The sequence below is a fragment of the Aspergillus piperis genome (genome assembly GCF_003184755.1).
Source record: "Aspergillus piperis CBS 112811 unplaced genomic scaffold BO85scaffold_2, whole genome shotgun sequence".
Classification (NCBI taxonomy): domain Eukaryota; kingdom Fungi; phylum Ascomycota; class Eurotiomycetes; order Eurotiales; family Aspergillaceae; genus Aspergillus; species Aspergillus piperis.
The window spans coordinates 309,394-327,234 of record NW_020291592.1 but is presented as its reverse complement, the minus strand read 5'-3'; the positions used below and the strand labels follow the sequence as shown (position 1 = coordinate 327,234).

The window sequence follows — 17,841 nt, the reverse complement described above, 5'->3', positions numbered from 1 at the left end:
CTTCTTCCTCCATTTTCCTCTCCCACTTCCTCATCCTCTTACGCTTCCTAACAGGCCCCGGGAGGGTTGCTCATTTCTTTGTCTGATTGCTACCGGCCGATTTTACCTCTTCGGTGTCTTTCTACATTTGCCCTCGCCCCGTTCCTATTGTCTGGTTTCGTCCGTTGCTAAGGTATATGCGCCCGTAACTTTCTCTCCAACGCCAAGTCTACCAGAACTCCTGTCCTCGGCCAGAGTTCTCCTCTGCAATCCCACGCTTGGTTCTTCCTTTTGATATTCTTAACTGGGAAGGGCGCTTGGGCTCATCTGTCAACGCTTTCTGGGAGATTTTCGACGGTCTAACTTGCTGCCCAGGTTCCTCGTCGACATCCCGGAACAGAGATCGCTGTTCTTGATCCCCGCAATGGACCGGTAGCAACTATCGATGGGTCGCGCGACGGTGTCGATAAAGGTTCTGCTTGGTTTAGATACTAAGCAGTCGTTTACTTCTGAACGCCATTGCGATTGGGATCTCATTTCGATTCCTTCGCCAATCCGAGCTACCATCCTCTTGCCTGCCCGTTTGTTCGTCGGATGCTGTTTCTCGGTCGGAGTTGAGGATGTCGGAAAATCTAGCTTTCCAGCAAACTCCAGGAAAGGGGCAATCGCGCAGGGTACAATCAAGGCCATCTAGCCCATCTCACATTGATGATACAAGCTCGGCAGGTAAGTCTTGACTTGGAAATGGAATCCAGGCCGTTTGCGGGTGGCTGAATATCGAGACGCTAACATTATCTATCAATGAAGCAGATGGTACTACGCGCAGACGATTGCAAAAACACGCCTCAACCCCGTTCCTATCAGATACTGCCTTCCATTCCCCTAAAGTTGCTGCTGGAACCCGAACTGGGGTGATGAGCAAGAGGAGACTCTCGATTCGAGACCAGAAAGTGCCGCAGGGCCCGCGACCGCAGGATCCCTCGCGAACAAGGTAGTTGGACCTCCTTTTTCTCTTTCTGGTGGATTGTTGCCCCCCTTTCCCAAACAATTCGTTTTTTTTGTTGGTTATGCGCCAAGTTTACTCCAAGAGCTCTATGTGTGACGATGGGCTGATCTTGATGTCTTAGCAACATGTCTGGTTCCTTCTTTCATTCCGGTCATTCTTCGATTGATTCCACCAACGACTCGACGCAGAGCAACAACTCCCGCATCAGCCTCCGATCAACCAGCATAAGTAACTTCTCAAAAATCGAATACAACAAACAAACCCCTCCTGACAGCACAGAATTCCTCGCCCCCGTCAACTTCGACGATCTCCAAAACAGCATAACAGAGCCGAGTCTCAGTCACTTTCCCACTCCTGGACAGGCCGGGGCTGGGTTTGAGCCAAGGCTTCCGAACAATAGTAACGATAATGGCACGACTACTAGGTCAAGGAGCAATTCCGTTCGGAGGAAAAGCCTGGTCAACGGTTCTATCGAACCAGCTTCGGCTCGAGCTCCAGCTTCGGCCACGGCTGCTCGAAGCCGTCGCCAGAGCCTTGCCCAACCTACAGCCACAACCACAACTACTTCGCGCGCTCCTCGAAAGTCCATCGGCCCTGGCTCTCTCTCGGCAACTGGGACAGGCAGACGGCAAAGCCTGTCAGCACGAAAGGCCAGTGCAGACACAACACGGATGGATCAAGGCAACCTTCTGCGTCCGAGGACACAGCATTTCGAACCGGCCCGACAACAGGATGGCACGAAGCTCTCTAGCACTTCCCGGAGCATCAAAGCCAAGTCGCTGCAACCGCCATTGAGGGAACCCCAAGAGACCTACCTGACAGCATCTGGCCCTGCGGAGCATTCTCGTTCTTGTTCCACAAACGCTGTTCGAACTCCAGTCAAGAACGCGGCAGCTCCCATGGCAACTCCATCATCTTCATCCAAAAGGGTTTCGGTCATGCCGCCACATGCTACTGGCTTAGGGGCTCGGACCATAAGCCCCACTGATGCGCGACGAATTAAGCGTATGTCTACGGTACCATCGGCGCAACAAGCACCGTTTACCCCTCCGACTCAGACAGAGCCCATGCCTACTCGTCCTAGGTCCACTGCGCAATCGCCTTCGCATATTCCTCGAAAGAGCAGTGTAACCCCCTCGTCTACTCGTACTACGCCTGACCCAAATCGGAAATCTTATAGCTCTGGCTTGTCTCTATCATCAAACACCAGCTACAACTCCGCAAGGAACTCGGGGGGCTCATTGCAGACCAGGCTATCTCAGTCTTCATCCACGTCACGTTTGCCTACACCCAAGCCTCGTATGGAACATGCGGCGGCCGATGAGGAGGTTCCGCCTGTTCCTGCAATTCCAAAGGCGTACGAGTCACCCAAAGGCGATTTTGACCCACCAAATTATGTTACCCCCCGAAAGCCAAGTCTGTACTTGGACGTCGAACCCAAGCCTAAGGTAGAACAAGACTCAGACACGAATCAAACAGCAAGTGCGACCGAAGATGATACACATGGAGCCAATGACGAACGAGCTTTGAAAACACCGGATGCGAAAGCCAAGCCATCCGCCGGGCTGGCGAAAAAGAGTTTACAGCCCTTAAAGTTACCACCGTTGAATTTACTTCCTCTGGGTACCCCAATGACGACGAAGATCGAGGCGTTGAAGGACCGGGATGATGACGTCAAATCCTACACGCCTTCGGCACAGACTCTGTCCAAAACCCCCAGTACTCCGTTAACCGCCTCCAAGGCAAACTTTTTCTCACCACAGGACAATGAGGATGCAGTGCCACTTACCCAGGCTAGAAGTAGCACGTCGCATTTCGCCTTGAGTACATCATCAGGCAGTGCGGCTCTTCGAACGGCCAGCAGCTCTAGTGCGCTGGCGGCTTTTGACAACATTTCTGTCGGCACAAGAACCGTTTCGCCATACATCGCGTACAGCTTGCCGAAAAGCACTAGCGACTATACAGCTTTGCGCACTAAAGCTACCGATGATTGCTCTCCCAAGGTGACTCAGTCTCACAAGCTCACTGGGCCTCGTCCCCAAACACGATCATCCGCCTTCTCTTCCAATGCCGAGACCATCAGTCAGCTTTCGACTCCTTCTGACCCCGACAACAACAGCGTGTCGGGCTCCTCCCTCCGCAGTAAGATCACCTTCACTCGGAACCGCAGCAGTTCCAAGCCCCAGCAGGGGCCCGAGTCAAATGGCGACCCTATAAAACATGAAAAGATGCCCCCACCGAAGCTCCCAGCCTCTGCAACTTGGAGTAACATGTCAACAGTGAGTACCTCTAGCCCATCGCTCAAGCCGTCCTATCTCAAATCACGGCGACAAGCATCGATGTCTACCGCTACCAACCAGCCGATGAGGAACCCTAGCTTCAGCAGCGACCAGAGCCTCGCGCTGGAGCCAAGTCCTTCCAATGAGTCAGGCGATAGTGATGTGGTAGCGCACCGCTCAGCGGCGTCGATCTTATCGCCTGTACACAAGATTATTAGCTCGGCCAAGTCGAGTGTCGGGGCCACGTCAGTTCCCACGGAGTCTAATGTAGACGCCGATATACGCGTGGCTGATGAAGAAATGCGACGGCTTGGCAGCAAGCGTAAAGATTTTGAGACCGCGGCCAGGAATCTGGATGACTTGCGCCGCAAAGCCAGTCCCAAGGAGCGTGTCAGTCCGGCACAGGCTCTGCGGGTCGCCAGTCTGAACATCTTCGAGCGTGGAGAGATCATCGACTTCAAGGATATCTACTTTTGCGGGACCCAGAATGCGAAAAAGCATGTTGGTGATCTGACTGCGCAAGCGAACTTTGGCTACGATGACGACCGTGGCGACTATAATATTGTTATTGGAGACCATTTGGCCTACCGATACGAGGTTATTGATGTTCTGGGCAAGGGTAGTTTTGGTCAAGTGGTGAGATGCATCGATCACAAGACAGGCGGCTTGGTTGCCGTGAAGATTATCCGCAATAAGAAGAGGTTCCATCAGCAAGCGTTGATTGAGGTCAATCTTCTCCAAAAGCTGAAGGAATGGGATCCTCATCGTAAACACAGCGTTGTGAACTTCACCCAAAGCTTCTACTTCCGCGGCCATCTTTGCATCTCGACTGAGCTGCTCGGCATGAATCTCTACGAGTTTATCAAGGCGCACGACTTCAAGGGATTCTCTCTTAAACTGATTCGTCGCTTTACGAAGCAGATGCTGGGTACACTGGTGCTTCTACACAACAAGAAGGTAATTCACTGTGATCTCAAGCCAGAAAACATCCTCCTCGTGCATCCAATGAGCTCTGAGATTCGAGTCATCGATTTTGGATCCAGCTGCTTTGAGAATGAGAAGGTGTACACTTATATTCAGAGTCGATTCTACCGTTCTCCGGAAGTCATTCTCGGCATGTCGTACGGGATGCCCATCGATATGTGGAGTGTTGGTTGTATTCTGGCAGAGCTTTTTACCGGATACCCCATCTTCCCCGGAGAGAACGAGCAGGAACAGCTTGCTTGCATCATGGAGGTCTTCGGACCTCCAGAGAAACACTTGATTGAGAAAAGCACTCGGAAGAAACTCTTCTTTGACTCACTGGGCAAGCCGAGACTTACAGTCTCTTCCAAGGGTCGACGACGTCGTCCCAGCTCCAAGGAGCTCAAGCAGGTCCTGAAATGTGACGATGAGGCATTCCTCGACTTCATTTCCCGTTGTCTTCGATGGGATCCCAGCCGCCGTATGAGTCCACAGGACGCATTGAGGCACGAATTCATTACGGGGGTGAAGATGCCGTCCCGAGCAAGAACCTATACACTGACGACGCAATCTCCTGCGAAGCGGGCAACGACGTCTTCTCACCCTTCTGCCGGCCGGCCTCTACCGGAACCTCCTGTGACCAGCCTCAAATCCGGCACGCTGATCCGCAACCGGGATGCTTCGGGAACCTCTCCAGTCAAGCTACCCGCGGGTAAACGCCATTCGACTGTGAGTGGACTACCACCGTCGACGCCCGCCAAACGAGGGACTAGCATTAGCACTACCAGTACTCCTGGCTCAGCGCTACCTCGCGTTGCAGCCCGGAGTATTAGTGGCAAGCCAGACCTCGCGACGGCGGCGGCTGCGACCAGCCTGGTAAGTGCCGAAGAGCCCGACGAAACGCCACGAGCCGGTCATTAACGTGCATACAGAGGACGAAATGAAGTGGGCAGTATCATACGGCTTCGCATCCCTCCCCATTTTCACTTCTTGCATATCTGTAATAATAATTGTCTCTTGTTTTGTTTTCAAGGTTGCATAAACGGGTGGAAGCATCGGCGGTTCTGTCTCCCGTTGTCATGATTGATTTTGAACCGTTATGGGCCCCGAATGGTGGACGTCCAAGGGGTTCGTGGTATACCCTTAATTGAGCATCTGCATGCCTTCCGTATGATTTGCATTTCGATTTTAGAGCCCTTTTCCGAGCATGTTGTTCTCCAATCCTGTCATGACCCTGGGAGCTGTCTACTCCCCTTCCTGCATTTGTTTCCTTTGTCACTCTTTCCCCCCTTATATGCCTTTCTTATCTCTATGTCTTTTTCTTCCTTCCTGACCGGGTCCTGATGGCCGGTGTTCCGTGTTCATGGGCGGGTCTGGGTAAATGTGGTGATGATGCGTGGATAGCATCTGTACAGTTGTCTCTTATTCTTTGGCCTCCCCTCATCATAGATATGGCAGTGACACGAATGGTGCCAGTGGTGGAGGATCGTGATGTTATGACTTAGACCATATAGGCATATATACCGTGCATATCGCCTGTGGATTTGTGTTTTCTGTAGTGATGTTATCTACTAGTATTGGTTACAGTCCCGCCGTTGTCTATTCCCAGCTTTACAGCGGGAAACGATGCTATCATGGGTATACAATAGTGACTGCTTGTATGGCTCAGTATTGATCGGAGTACCAATATTAGTTCTTGATATGATTTACGTTCTCCAGGCTATAGCTAAGCACTCACTGATAATAAGCCCCCTGGTCAAGCGGCAGAGGTGTCTGATCTGGCCATAACAGTACGATTCCAGTCTTCGCAGCCGTTACTTCCTCCGGATCGACAAGTAACCCCTGATGCTGAAGCAGACCAAGCTGGTCCGTAACCCAATATCTGCATCCGACACCTGTAGAGTCGAATTCGTATTTGTGGCGGTCATTTTGGATGAGGAGATTATAGACGTCCTTGACCTTCAGGTTTGGAGGAACATTGAGCTTGAACTGGGCCTGAGCATCCGGTGCCCATAGATATGGAAGCTCTGAAATAGCTATGAATCCTTTGGAGCCACCATGGAGGACTGTGCTTGGGACGGTATGACTTGGCTGGCAATCAATGCAGACGGAGGTTGTATCTGATGTTGCGAGATAGAGACACCAGTGGTTGGTGCCGGCGGTCTGGGTGTGAGGTACTGCGGTGATGCTATGTACTGGGCTGTTGAGGATGATTGCTTCGCGAGATGGGGGAATGAAGTGGATGATTTGGAGGTTTGGCATGTTTGGGATGCAGTTATGGTTCTTATGATACAAGTTAGTTAGTCAGTAGCTACGTAGTAGTATATGGTTCACGGAGGATGATCAAGGCTTATCGATAAGGGCGGGAAGGGGAATTGCGGAGAAAGAATCAACAACTGAAGGGGAATCCGGACTACTTGGCCTTTCGGCTTCCTTTCGCCAATCCCTCCGCCGCTCCCCTCTCTTCCTCTTGCTTTCCTCGGCCTCCATACGAGAGCTTTGAGCTCCATTGATTGTCGCTCCCTATATCCTCATCGAACTTACACTCTGTCCTTCCTTTCATTCTCTTCTATCCTCCCTCTATTCATGCCTTGATCGATTGAATTGTTATACACTTCGCGACACGCATTCGTGATGAATGGCTTCGCATCGCACGGCCTCGACGAGGATGCATTCGGGGAGAAGTCTGGGCTGCAGGGCGGCCTGAAGACATTTGACGCTTTTCGTACGTTGAGCTCGTACCCATGGATCATTTCAATGTCCACAATCATCCGTTTACTATGGCCCAAGCCTTGTAGTAAACAGCCGCGCATGGATATACTGCCGGTCCATACCAGCCAGCTACACCTCGAACTAACCATCGCATTGTTCATCCAGCCAAGACAAAACCCTCATACACTGCTCCATCCCGCCGCGGAGGACAATGGACCGTCCTCATTCTCGTCATTTGCACAGTCTTCACCTTCTCAGAATTCCGCACCTGGCTCAACGGCTCCGAGAACCACCACTTCAGCGTCGAAAAGGGTGTCGGCCATGACCTACAACTGAACCTTGACCTCGTTGTCCGCATGCCCTGCGACACCCTCGACGTCAACATCCAAGATGCCTCTGGCGACCGCATCCTCGCCGGCGACCTGCTCCAACGCGAGCGCACCAGCTGGAAGCTCTGGATGGACAAGCGCAACCGCGAAACCTCCGGCGGCGTCCATGAATACCAAACCCTCAGCCAGGAAGACTCAGACCGGATTTCCGCCCGCGAAGCCGATGCACACGTCCACCACGTCCTCGGTGAAGTGAGGAAGAACCCGCGCCGGAAGTTCGCCAAGGGACCCAGGCTGAGGCGCGGCGATACAGTCGACTCATGTCGCATCTACGGCAGCCTGGAGGGCAACAAGGTCCAGGGTGACTTCCACATTACGGCTCGCGGGCATGGCTACAGGAACTTTGGAGAACATTTGGATCATGGAGGTACGCTCTCACTCATTCAATCTCCCATCCACACACATTCAAGAAATGAAACGCAGTCAATTAATATAATCCCAGTCTTCAACTTCTCCCACATGGTCACCGAACTCTCCTTCGGCCCTCACTACCCTACTCTCCTCAACCCGCTCGATAAAACCATCGCCACCACCGAAACCCACTACTACAAGTACCAATACTTCCTCTCCGTCGTCCCTACCCTCTACTCCAAGGGCGCCAGCGCCCTCGACACCTACACCAACCACCCCGATCTCATCGCCACCAACAGGAACAGGAACCTCGTCTTCACCAACCAATACGCTGCCACTACCCAAGCCCAGGAACTGCCCGAGAACCCCTACTTCATCCCCGGCATCTTCTTCAAGTACAACATCGAGCCGATCCTGTTGATGATCAGCGAAGAGCGGACGAGCTTCCTCTCGCTGCTGATCAGACTCGTCAACACCGTGTCGGGAGTCATGGTCACCGGCGGTTGGGTCTACCAGATCTCCGGGTGGGTTGGAGAACTGGTGAACCGGAAACGGGGTAGAGGAAAGTCAGAGGGTGTGCTTACGGGGAAGCACTATGCGGAGGATTAGATTACTCATCATCATCAATTTTTGTTGTTAGCATTATCATCTTTTGTCTAAGTCTACGTCCTTGTCTCGGATTGTGTATATCTCTTGTGAGAATACGAGGGAAAACTGAATAGTTAGATAAAGAGATATGTGTTTTGCGTTGCATATTGTACTTCTCGTTTAACATCTGATCTTGTATTCCGGAAACTAGCATATCGAAAGGAAATACCCGTTCATATGACCTCGTCCTACTACACTGGGGCACTTACACAAGTATCCATCATCTATACTCACAGTGCATGTCCCCATCCCGCTAACCTATACCATGATGAGCGAACTCAACATACAAACAAACCCGCTCACATCAAACACAAGTCCATTTCACCCAATCCCCGCAACCCACGGTATCATTCCCATACAATAAACAAAAACTAGAATAAACTAACTAAACCGGAAGGAAAAGGGCGAAAAAAAGAATAAGGAATCTAAATCTGAAAAATCTCCCCCATACCCACACCCGCTCCCTCAGCGCCAGCCCTACTATCGACCAAATCCAACCGCCAACCATGCCAATCCCTAAGCTTCTTCTTAATCTCACGCACCCATTCCACCCTCTTCCGCGCCTCCTCTTCAGCCTGTGCGCGCGCAAACTCCGCCTCGTCGAACTCATCATCGAAGTTCTCCTCGGAGAGGAGCTCCAGACTGCCTCGTGTGGCGGGCTGATGGTGCTGCTGGTTTGAGGAAGCGCGGCCGCGGGTAGCACTACTACCGCTACCGCTGCCTCCACCGTAGAAGGTGTTTCCGCCGGTGAAGGCGGCGAGTCCGGAGGATAGGACGGTTGAGAAGGAGGAGTGTTGTTGTTGTTGTTGCTGTTGGGACTTGTGGTTGTTGGCGGCCATGCTGCGGCGGCGGGCGTGGTCGGGGGTTCCGCCGATGAGGTCGACGTCGTCGAAGGTGTTTGCTGCTGCTGCTGTGGCGGCAGATGGTGAGGATGTATGGGGGAAGGCAGTGTCCGGGGAGTGAAGGTGATGGGCATGGTCAAGTTCCTCGCGACGTTCTTTCCAGATGCCGCGGCGGAGGTCGAAGACTTCGCCTTCGAGGTCGCGGATGCGGCGGTGCAGACGAGAGCGTTCTTCGTCTTCGAGTTCGTCGAGGGCGTCGTCGTCAGCGCCGGCGCTGCCGTGGTCCGTGGCATGTCGTTTACGGAGGGATTCTTGTTCTTCTTTGAGGCGGAGGTTCTCGTTCTCTACGTCTGCGAGTCGTTTGCGGAGCACTGCGGCTTCTTTTTCGATCTTCTCGGTCTCGCGCAGACGGGTTTGATGCCGGGCTTCGGATTCCTTGTGTAGGTTGCCCATGGCTTCGAGCTTCTTTTCGAGGGTCTCGGCTTTTTTGTCTGTTGTGGTCTTCTCTTGTTTGAGCTCTTCGAGCTCGCGCTGGAGGTTCTTGATTAGTGTCTCTGTGGAGGTCTTGTCCACGCCCTCTTTGACGGCCTTTTCTGAGGCGCGGGTCAGCGCGCTCTTGGTATCGGTTAGCTCGCGCTGGGCTTTCTCGAGCGCGGATTCACTACCGGAGAGCTTCTCTTCGAGGGCTGCTATTTGGGCCTCGTGTGCGCTGCTAGATGCGAGCTGTGCGCGCAGGTTTGAGATCTCCAGTTCCATCGCTTCGATCGTCGCGGACTTGGATTCTAATTGCTGCACCAGGTCCGCTGGCGGAGACTCCGATGGGCCGGGCACAGAGACGCTGGCGGTGCTTCGATGCGTGCGGGTTTGCAGATGTGAGTTTTGTCTCTGCAGGGATGCGATTTCTGCTTTCTACAAACCCAGTAGACCGTTAGTCTTAGAATTCCCCGATAGAGCCCTTCAGAACCATCTAGAGATAAAAGGTCAACTCACCAACTCCTCAATCTCCCCAACCTTCGCCTCCGCATCCTGCAACTTCACCTTCAACTCCGCAACATCCACACTAGCCTCCCGAAGATCCTCCAACTGCTCCTCCGTCTTCTTCCACCGTCCCTTCCCCTCCTCCAACTCCTTCTCCAACCGCTTATTATCCTTCTCCAACTCCTCAATCCGCGTCGACTGTTTCCGATACACTTCCTGCACCGCCTCGCCATCCGCACTTAACGGCGGCAACGAAGGCGACTTCAGCATCGCACTCGCCGCCGGCGACGGCGACCCACTGCTCCCCTGCGACACGGACCCCTTCCGGAACGACGATGACCGCATCTTCGACTGGATAGATAGAGAGGGCTGTCGACCGTGCGCTGACGCTCTTCCGGATGACTCGGGCTTCACGGCGGGTTGCGCGGGGGTTTCGGGACCCGGCGACGTGGGTGCATCGGGCATGGGCTCAGTCCCTTCTTCTTCTGCTGCTGCTGCGGGGGCTTCGGTTTCTTTCTTCTCCTCCTGGGGTTGTTCTTGTTCCTTGTCTTCGCTCTTCTCTGCTTTCTCCTCCGATGTGGTGGTTTCGACTGGAGGTTCTGTCTTCGTTTCTGGCTCTGTCGCCTTCTCTGTCTGTGTCTTCTCTACCTCCGTTGCAGCACTAGCACCTTCCTCCCCTCCCTCCTTTTCTGTAGCCTGCGCAGGCGCAGGTTCCGGGGGCGAGGCCGCGGGCGCATCTTCCTTGGCTGGTTCTGAGGACTCGGCAGCAGCAGCAGCAGCGGGGGTGGTATCTTTGGAGGTATCGACGCTGGCGGCTTTCTTGTTTGCTTTCTTTTTCTGTTTTTGAAGCTGAGCTACCTATAAACTCAAACCATTAGTAATATGTTCGCGCTGCGCTTGAGTGTGCTGTCTCTATGGACAGGCAAAGGATAGGTACATGGGCCGGGGGTAGGTTGGGTAGCTAATGTGCATTCATAAGGGGTATGCGTACCCTTTTCTTCGCGGCAGCTAGTTTCTCAGCCTTGATGCGCTCTTCGTCATCCGCCATTGTGTGAGAATTGCGGAAATGCGCGTGCGGGGGAAGTGGAATGGGTAGTGTGTTCCGGAGGTTGCTTGTTGATGATGATAGATGGTCTACTTGGTGATAGTCGGATCGGAGGACAGCTTTGGCCGCCGCGGTGCACGGACCAATCGGGGAGTACCAAGTCGCTGGTCTTCACTACTAATACTGTTTGATTACTGAATAGCTGGTCTGATCTATAAATAGCTGTTTCTTCTGTCTACTCGTAGCGGATCAAGTTCAGAGAGTGAAATGTCAATTTGTAATAAATACAGGAAGGAAACAGAAGAATGACAACGCCCGTCGTTGTGGAACCTGCCCTTGAGCGCCGCATCGGATTGCCGTGACGCAGCACGTCGTTCGTCGTCATCATCATCATTAGACCAACAGCCGTTCAATTACAATTAGGGGCTTTCCTTCCCTTCCTTCCGGTTGCCGAGTATAACGCCCCTAGCCGGTGCAAATGCAGGTTGAATGCAGCAGACAAGAACACAATTACGCCGAGCAGTCAAAACCAAACGAGAACAAGCAACTGAACAAACGGCCCATGGCAACAAGAAGGGCCGGGTTGGTTGAAATGGAAGAATAAACAGGTAAGGCAGAAGGGAGGGGAGGATTAGACCTCCATCGAGTCGGCGATTTCCTCGCTCATGGCCCGAACGGTGCCCTTGCTGCCCGATCGGGAGCGAAACTCCTCATCGCTGAGCAGGTAGTGGTCGTATTCGTCCACGACTGGATGCGCCGGTTTCGACCCACTGGCTTCCTCGTCGCTTTCGCTCTCGAGTTCAATACCCTCGCCCAGCCAGTAGCGGGCCCGCTTGCTCGAGCCAAGTTCCGGTGTCAAGTATCCGTCGTCGTACGTTCTCTTCGTTGTCGGCGTGGCAAGTCCCTCGCTGGGCGTGTGGCTGAGGATTGGGATCGCTCGTAGATACAGATAACAGACGCGTTTCCGTAGTCGGTTGAAAAAGAAGTAATGAAGACTCCAGATTGCTCCATCGTCCGCATCCGACGGATCCTCATCCGGCGAAAACGAATAGAGGGAGCACTCCTTAAGAGACATATGTTCATCGATCACCCTCCACATTCTCGGCCCCCACGTAGAAGACGCGCCCGCATTGTAGGAACCCGATATCGTCACGGGGGATGGAGGTGTGAGATCAATGGCCTCGCGTGGCCGAAGATTGAACAATGTTGAATCGATCGTGTTCATAACTCTTTTCAGATTCCGTTCACGATGAAAGTCTGATGGGCGCAGCACATGGGAGAAGTCATAATCCGGATGACTGGCATTTAATGTCGCGATCAAATAGGCAAATGTTCGTCGACTGGAGTGGTCGCTCAGGGGACCGAAAGGACTCGACCGGGACAGGTTGAGCGAGGCGGCCGCGTCCGATGCGTTGGGGGGTGACAGCGAAGCTGACAGACGGAGAACCGATTCATATTGAGACTCGAGCGACTGTTCAATGTTCTTGTACAATTTCCGATCGGCTCGAGCAGCCTTTGTAGTGTACAGATCGCATCCCCCAACAATGTGACAATCGGCAGTGTCGAAATTGAGAGAACTCGTCACGTCTTCGAACTCGGGCAAAGGAAGAAACTAGAAAAGAACAGGCACGGTAAGTATCAGGCCACTCTAGGGGAGGCTGCAGCGGCGCAATAGGGCTAGATTGCATACCTTCATCTTCAGCCAGAGTTGCGGTGTAGCAGTCGCTGATTACGATAAGGCGTGATGATAGATAAGCGGAGAACACCGTGGTCGGTGATCAAGACTCAAGGTGATGCGACAAGCAGATCAGAGCAATTGTCGCAGCAGTTGGGTTCAAATAAACCGGGGCCGTTGTCTCCTGAGACGTCACGAATCCGGCGATAAGAGTGAATGAGCTGGCGAGTGGAACCGTTGCTACGGTGGCAGCACAGGAGCGAAGAATGGGTGAGTTAATAGGTGAGTATGGAGAGCCAAGTCGCCATATCAGATGCAGATGAGACGGAAGGAGATGGAAGAAGACTCAGGGAAGGAATGGGAGATGGACAGCGCGATAGAGCGACGACTGGTCTTGGGGGGGATGGGGGATGCGCGCTGCGCCCCGAGGGGGGAGCCCCCAGTCACGTGGCGCAGGTCGGGCCAGTGATATCACGCACCCACCTCACGGGTTGCGCACTGAACCAAGGATGGCCAACCAGCCCAGATAATGAGGCAAAGTGCGGAATCATCCATTATTCTCCCGGATGATCCGTCCATTCTGTGAATCCCCTCACAGGAGCCCTTCCTTGGCTAAATGATTGACGACTTCCTTGGAATCCTGAATGTAGTCATGGTGGTATTAATTAGTTCTTGGCAACAAAAGTCGCGAGACAGTAGAACACAACGCTTATGTACGTCCAACGCCAGTATGTATAGCAGTCCAGCTTGCCCCAGAAACAAAAACGAACATCCCAAACAGTATAAACAACAAAGAAACGCTCGCGGGCCGGAGAGGCGTCTACATAATCTTCGTGACCACGTCTTCCTCAACCTGAGGCGGCATTAGCTGACGTCGACAGAAGATGATGGTATGGCTCGCTGAGATGAAGTGATTGGTTGAGGGGGCAGGGCGGAGGGAAACGATGTTGTGGGGAGGAGGACAAGGAGGTTGCCGCAGGAATTGATCATGATGTCGGAACCTCGCAGGTATAAAAAGGGGCGGGCCGGAAAAAAGAAACGTAGCAATTGGACGCTCCAAAGACAGGTGTTCCGTGCTCATGTTCCAAATAGGGGGTGCTGGGTGTTGTGAAGCAATAGACGCTCTCGACTTACCTCCATGTCTTCCAGACTGTCCTGCTGGCTGATGCACCTCAACACATTCTTCTTGCTGCTCTCCTGCATTTCTCCCGCCAGCAACAGCTCATCAAGGATGAAGTATGCCTTTTGGAAGTTGAAGATGATATCCAGCTCGCACACATTGCCGTAGTACTTGTCCATCTGCTCGACGTAACGATGCACGACCTCGAGGGTGATCAATTCGTTATCGGTGGATGCACAACCGGCGATGAAGAAGAGGGAGGCATAGCGACGGTAAACGACCTTGGTGTCTGGTGACGACGAAGAAGAAGAAAGTCAGATACAGTCCGATCGGGGTAGTGGGCGAGCTGCGGGGGAGTATCCAAGTGGGGGGTGGAAGATGATTCGGACGAACCTTTGTATTCGAGGAAATTGCACATGCGGGTGCGACGCGACAGAACCAGCTGGGTCACATCCTTGATGATCTTGGCCTTCTCCTTGGGGGAGAGAGTAGTGAACCATTTGGCAAGGCGCTGGGAAATTTTGTTGTGTTAGTCTCCGCTTCCAGCCAGGTCACAGAGTTGGGTGGGCCACGAAACGAACCACTTTGCCCTGCCTCGACAGGAGAATCAAGTAGCTGGGGGAATGAGAGGTTAGCGCATTTCCGGCCAATTCAGTAGCCGATGAGGGACTCACTGGATTGCCATTGTGCGAAAGATATTTGGTAGTGGGGATGGGAAAAGGGGGGTAGAGAGGCAGAAAGGCCACGAGGGAAGTTGTGGGAGGAAGAGGGAGAGCCGGCCGAGCTCTGGAGAAATTCTTTGCACGGGCCGCCCTGGTGTTGTTGCCCCGCCGTCTTCACTGCCTTTTCCTCTCGTTTGTCTACTCGATAGGTGCTACACAAATTGATCATGGAGAGGTAGAGATTGATCAGATAATTTATTGAACAGGAGAAGAGTCTTTAACTCCAGAATAGGCTTTCAAGAAATTGAAGTGCATCGACCATTTCGACCACCACATCCGATGAGGGACTCCAAACAAACCGTCACCAAGCTCTTGTGTATTCAAGTACTTCAGCCTCGCAACAAAACAATGAGTCATTGATGCTCGTAAAGAGGCAATAATGCCGAGTCTGAGAAGCAACTCTAGTCTAAGGGCTATTTATCGAGAGGGACATTCTCTTGATAATGGTAGGTACCCAAGCACCTATGGAACAGTAGTCAGCGATATGGACACCTTCGAGGCATGATAGTTCTCAGCGTAACTTACTGCAGAGGATTGACTAGAAGGTAGATAGACACTAAAGGATGCTCATGGCAAGATGTGCTCAGTATCTCAGCATACTCTAGTAGTGTGGTAAGCACATCCAGTACTACTACTCGATAGTAACTGGCAGTTCCCTGTTTACTTGTAGGAATAGGAATGTATATTATCACTAATAACTACTACTCCGTAGCAAACAATGCTAGCATATATTTCAGCCTCACCTTAATCCACCAATACACTTTCTACCCTAACTGGCATCTACTATCTACTACTATCTACCACTGATCCCAACCCATAACCATAACCATAACCACCGCACCATAGTATAGCACACTGCCCAAAATCCTGCACAATTCGAACAAAGAAACATGTACTCACCCCAAGAAGGGAAAAAGCAATCCTGCAACATTCCCAAACCAGGCATGTCGCACAATAACGACCAAGACAAGCAAGCAAGAAAGATAAAAAGAAGAAACAAAGAAAGAAATGACTCCACTCGGCCCGACCCATCAGTCATTCAGGCCAACCTGGCAGCTGTCAGTCAGATCACACACTACACTATCACGATCATGATCACAGCGAAACTTCTCTTTGTCTGGTGCTGGTGGTTGTTGAGTATCCACTTCTATCCTCGCCCTAAAGTCTACTACTGCTTTAGTAGTATCTATCTGCAAGTCGCATAGTTCAGACACACACACACACACACACACATACGCAACATACGGAACAAAATACCGAAAGAAGAAACAGAGAAGGAAAAAGAAAAAAGAAATGAGAGGAAAAGAATGGGACCATATCTGTACGCGTCCCAAGACAGTAATCAGTGATCCCTTCCGACATGCTCTTCTTTGTCAGGGATATCCTGGACGGGGAATCTGGACTAGAAATGGGTCCCGAGATGGTCGTCGACCGAACAAGAAAAAAGCCCCCAATCAATATGGAAGTGACACGTTCTCTGGCTCTTGGCTCCCCAGAATTATTGTGACTTGAACTTGGGAAACTTGACAGGGGATACCCAAGTACTTGCAAAGTAACTGACTTGCCATAAGGAGATACCTACATGATATTGTAGATATGACTGAAGGAAGTAAGTCAGTGCCGAGAGGTTTTTGCGGTGTAATCCAGGATATGAACCACTACTAACTCAACTACATAAAATATAAATAAATAAAGGGAAAAAAGAAGTGGAAATGTGTCTGAATCAAGGCAACACTGAACTTCATTCCCCTTTGTCCGAATCATACTGTTATCGGTTATCTCGTGCATGAATCATCACCCATCTATAAGTTAGTTACTCTTCGCCATAAAACTGAGTCCTTTGTTTCCGCATCCGTCTACAATGAACCCCTGTAGCCACCTACACCATCCACCTATGCTTCACCTATTCCTTACTTAGCAGTATACTAGTATACTATTATGAACAGTAAACCTCAAATTCTCTAACTTTGAGATCCATCACACCCCCCTTCCCCCCACTCAACAAAGCAACAAGGTTCATCCCATCTTATCATCATCATCCCATCAACCAGACTACTAACCATCCACACCGTACGGATCACAAACACCTCCAACCTTCCCACACACCACCTCCATGAACACTCCCACACCAAAAAGACCACCATACGACATTAAGGAAAAAAAGGAAAAAAAGCGAGGATCACCAATGCGCCACACACAGAGCCACCATAACTCAATCGTGCGGGCGGCAGATTAGGGCCACCCACCCATTCCCAAGTCTCCGGAAATACCTAGTACTACTGTAGTTCGTAACTAAATCGGTAAGTTCATCTCGGCAACGATCATATCCGGGATAGAGGAAAAGGAAAATTGAACGAGGGATAAGCCTCCACCCGAGGGTAACTAAACGAATGAATGGATGGATGAAAGGAAGAAATAGGATTCAAGACTTAGTATTTACATAAGTACTATCCAAGATAGGCAACACCTCCGATAAGTATAGTTAGATAGATACTTCGTAGTATGTAAGTTAGGTAGGTACTTAGTGAACCTACTTACTTCCATATAGCCTAGAACTGATGAAACGAAGTACATCGTACTTTGGAGGCAAATTCTGGTTTCCCAAGAAAGGAATTGCCACAGAACAGACCGATAAACAAAGTGGAGACAGAAGAGGAGATGATGAAGAGTACCGGTGTAGAGAGTATAGTACTTTGTCAACATCGTATAGTACTATATGATATCAATCCCTATTCCGGGAGTCGGTGACAGATGCATTCACTGAATAATAGGACTGAAATTGAGGCGAAGTCAGCCGTAGTACTTGTTGAAAATATACATCATCATCATAATCACTCCGGAAGGAATCTCCCAACGAGCCCTCAGATTGTACTTTTGATTTGGTGGATGAGAAACAGAAACAGACACAGACACAGACACAAAACCACGCAAAACAACAGCAGCAGCAGTAGCAGTAGCCAGCAGTAGCAGCACGAGGGGGATTAAGTTTCCGAGTGGATCGGGCCTTCTTTAGCGCGCCTCATTTCCCTCGAGGAAAGAAAACCAAACCAAAGTAAAGTAAGTACTTTAATAGACCGGTGGGTAAGTTAGTAGTAGTATCTTTCGTAAACGATGGGGGATGGTGGAAAAGTA

General features: G+C 51.5%; 8 protein-coding genes across 8 annotated transcripts; 3 read left to right on the top strand and 5 right to left on the bottom strand.

The window, feature by feature from the left end:
- Positions 1–599: 599 nt before the first annotated feature.
- BO85DRAFT_363130 (putative protein kinase) lies at positions 600–5,148 on the top strand (the record flags this gene model as incomplete). The annotated part of the gene is made up of 3 exons (XM_025655646.1): positions 600–705; positions 787–970; positions 1,107–5,148. The coding sequence occupies 3 exons, from the start codon at positions 600–602 to the stop codon at positions 5,146–5,148; spliced, it is 4,332 nt and encodes a 1,443-aa protein (XP_025519518.1).
- A 755-nt stretch (positions 5,149–5,903) lies between these two features.
- On the bottom strand, positions 5,904–6,523 carry BO85DRAFT_445040 (uncharacterized protein). The gene has a single exon (XM_025659170.1). The coding sequence runs from the start codon at positions 6,487–6,489 to the stop codon at positions 5,962–5,964; it is 528 nt and encodes a 175-aa protein (XP_025519517.1). The 5' UTR covers positions 6,490–6,523; the 3' UTR covers positions 5,904–5,961.
- A 142-nt stretch (positions 6,524–6,665) lies between these two features.
- Positions 6,666–8,662, top strand: BO85DRAFT_445038 (COPII-coated vesicle protein). The gene is made up of 3 exons (XM_025659169.1): positions 6,666–6,952; positions 7,105–7,695; positions 7,771–8,662. The coding sequence occupies exons 1-3, from the start codon at positions 6,862–6,864 to the stop codon at positions 8,286–8,288; spliced, it is 1,200 nt and encodes a 399-aa protein (XP_025519516.1). The 5' UTR covers positions 6,666–6,861; the 3' UTR covers positions 8,289–8,662.
- Positions 8,426–11,269, bottom strand: BO85DRAFT_388455 (uncharacterized protein). Its single transcript, XM_025656711.1, has 3 exons — positions 11,139–11,269; positions 10,160–11,005; positions 8,426–10,078 (listed from the first exon to the last, which is right to left on the bottom strand). Exons 1-3 carry the CDS (start codon positions 11,193–11,195, stop codon positions 8,753–8,755), a joined length of 2,229 nt encoding a protein of 742 aa, XP_025519515.1. The 5' UTR covers positions 11,196–11,269; the 3' UTR covers positions 8,426–8,752.
- A 554-nt stretch (positions 11,270–11,823) lies between these two features.
- Positions 11,824–12,888, bottom strand: BO85DRAFT_434270 (RNA polymerase III-inhibiting protein MAF1; the record flags this gene model as incomplete). The annotated part of the gene is made up of 2 exons (XM_025658459.1): positions 11,824–12,804; positions 12,883–12,888. 2 exons carry the CDS (start codon positions 12,886–12,888, stop codon positions 11,824–11,826), a joined length of 987 nt encoding a protein of 328 aa, XP_025519514.1.
- Positions 12,889–13,690: 802 nt separating this feature from the next.
- On the bottom strand, positions 13,691–14,764 carry BO85DRAFT_110290 (AP-1 complex subunit sigma). The gene is made up of 4 exons (XM_025653845.1): positions 14,662–14,764; positions 14,569–14,602; positions 14,381–14,498; positions 13,691–14,276 (listed from the first exon to the last, which is right to left on the bottom strand). The coding sequence occupies exons 1-4, from the start codon at positions 14,670–14,672 to the stop codon at positions 13,945–13,947; spliced, it is 495 nt and encodes a 164-aa protein (XP_025519513.1). The 5' UTR covers positions 14,673–14,764; the 3' UTR covers positions 13,691–13,944.
- A 74-nt stretch (positions 14,765–14,838) lies between these two features.
- Positions 14,839–15,168, bottom strand: BO85DRAFT_445033 (uncharacterized protein). Its single transcript, XM_025659168.1, has one exon. It carries the CDS (start codon positions 15,064–15,066, stop codon positions 14,905–14,907), a length of 162 nt encoding a protein of 53 aa, XP_025519512.1. The 5' UTR covers positions 15,067–15,168; the 3' UTR covers positions 14,839–14,904.
- Positions 15,169–15,451: 283 nt separating this feature from the next.
- Positions 15,452–15,961, top strand: BO85DRAFT_445032 (uncharacterized protein). Its single transcript, XM_025659167.1, has one exon. The coding sequence runs from the start codon at positions 15,600–15,602 to the stop codon at positions 15,912–15,914; it is 315 nt and encodes a 104-aa protein (XP_025519511.1). The 5' UTR covers positions 15,452–15,599; the 3' UTR covers positions 15,915–15,961.
- Positions 15,962–17,841: the final 1,880 nt, after the last annotated feature.

Bases quoted from the DNA above. Each gene is read 5' to 3' on its own strand.
- BO85DRAFT_110290 (XM_025653845.1), bottom strand. The intron at 14,499-14,568 runs GTTCGTTTCGTG...AAAATTTCCCAG, and splicing joins TGTCGAGGCAGGGCAAAGTG to CGCCTTGCCAAATGGTTCAC. The intron at 14,277-14,380 runs GTTCGTCCGAAT...CGTCGTCACCAG, and splicing joins CAATTTCCTCGAATACAAAG to ACACCAAGGTCGTTTACCGT.
- BO85DRAFT_445032 (XM_025659167.1), top strand. From the start codon at position 15,600: ATGTACTCACCCCAAGAAGGGAAAAAGCAATCCTGCAACATTCCCAAA.
- BO85DRAFT_445040 (XM_025659170.1), bottom strand. From the start codon at position 6,489: ATGCCAAACCTCCAAATCATCCACTTCATTCCCCCATCTCGCGAAGCA.
- BO85DRAFT_445038 (XM_025659169.1), top strand. From the start codon at position 6,862: ATGAATGGCTTCGCATCGCACGGCCTCGACGAGGATGCATTCGGGGAG. The intron at 6,953-7,104 runs GTACGTTGAGCT...TTGTTCATCCAG, and splicing joins GAAGACATTTGACGCTTTTC to CCAAGACAAAACCCTCATAC. The intron at 7,696-7,770 runs GTACGCTCTCAC...ATATAATCCCAG, and splicing joins AGAACATTTGGATCATGGAG to TCTTCAACTTCTCCCACATG.
- BO85DRAFT_445033 (XM_025659168.1), bottom strand. From the start codon at position 15,066: ATGACTCATTGTTTTGTTGCGAGGCTGAAGTACTTGAATACACAAGAG.
- BO85DRAFT_388455 (XM_025656711.1), bottom strand. From the start codon at position 11,195: ATGGCGGATGACGAAGAGCGCATCAAGGCTGAGAAACTAGCTGCCGCG. The intron at 11,006-11,138 runs GTACGCATACCC...TTGAGTTTATAG, and splicing joins TAGCTGCCGCGAAGAAAAGG to GTAGCTCAGCTTCAAAAACA. The intron at 10,079-10,159 runs GTGAGTTGACCT...CTGGGTTTGTAG, and splicing joins TTGGGGAGATTGAGGAGTTG to AAAGCAGAAATCGCATCCCT.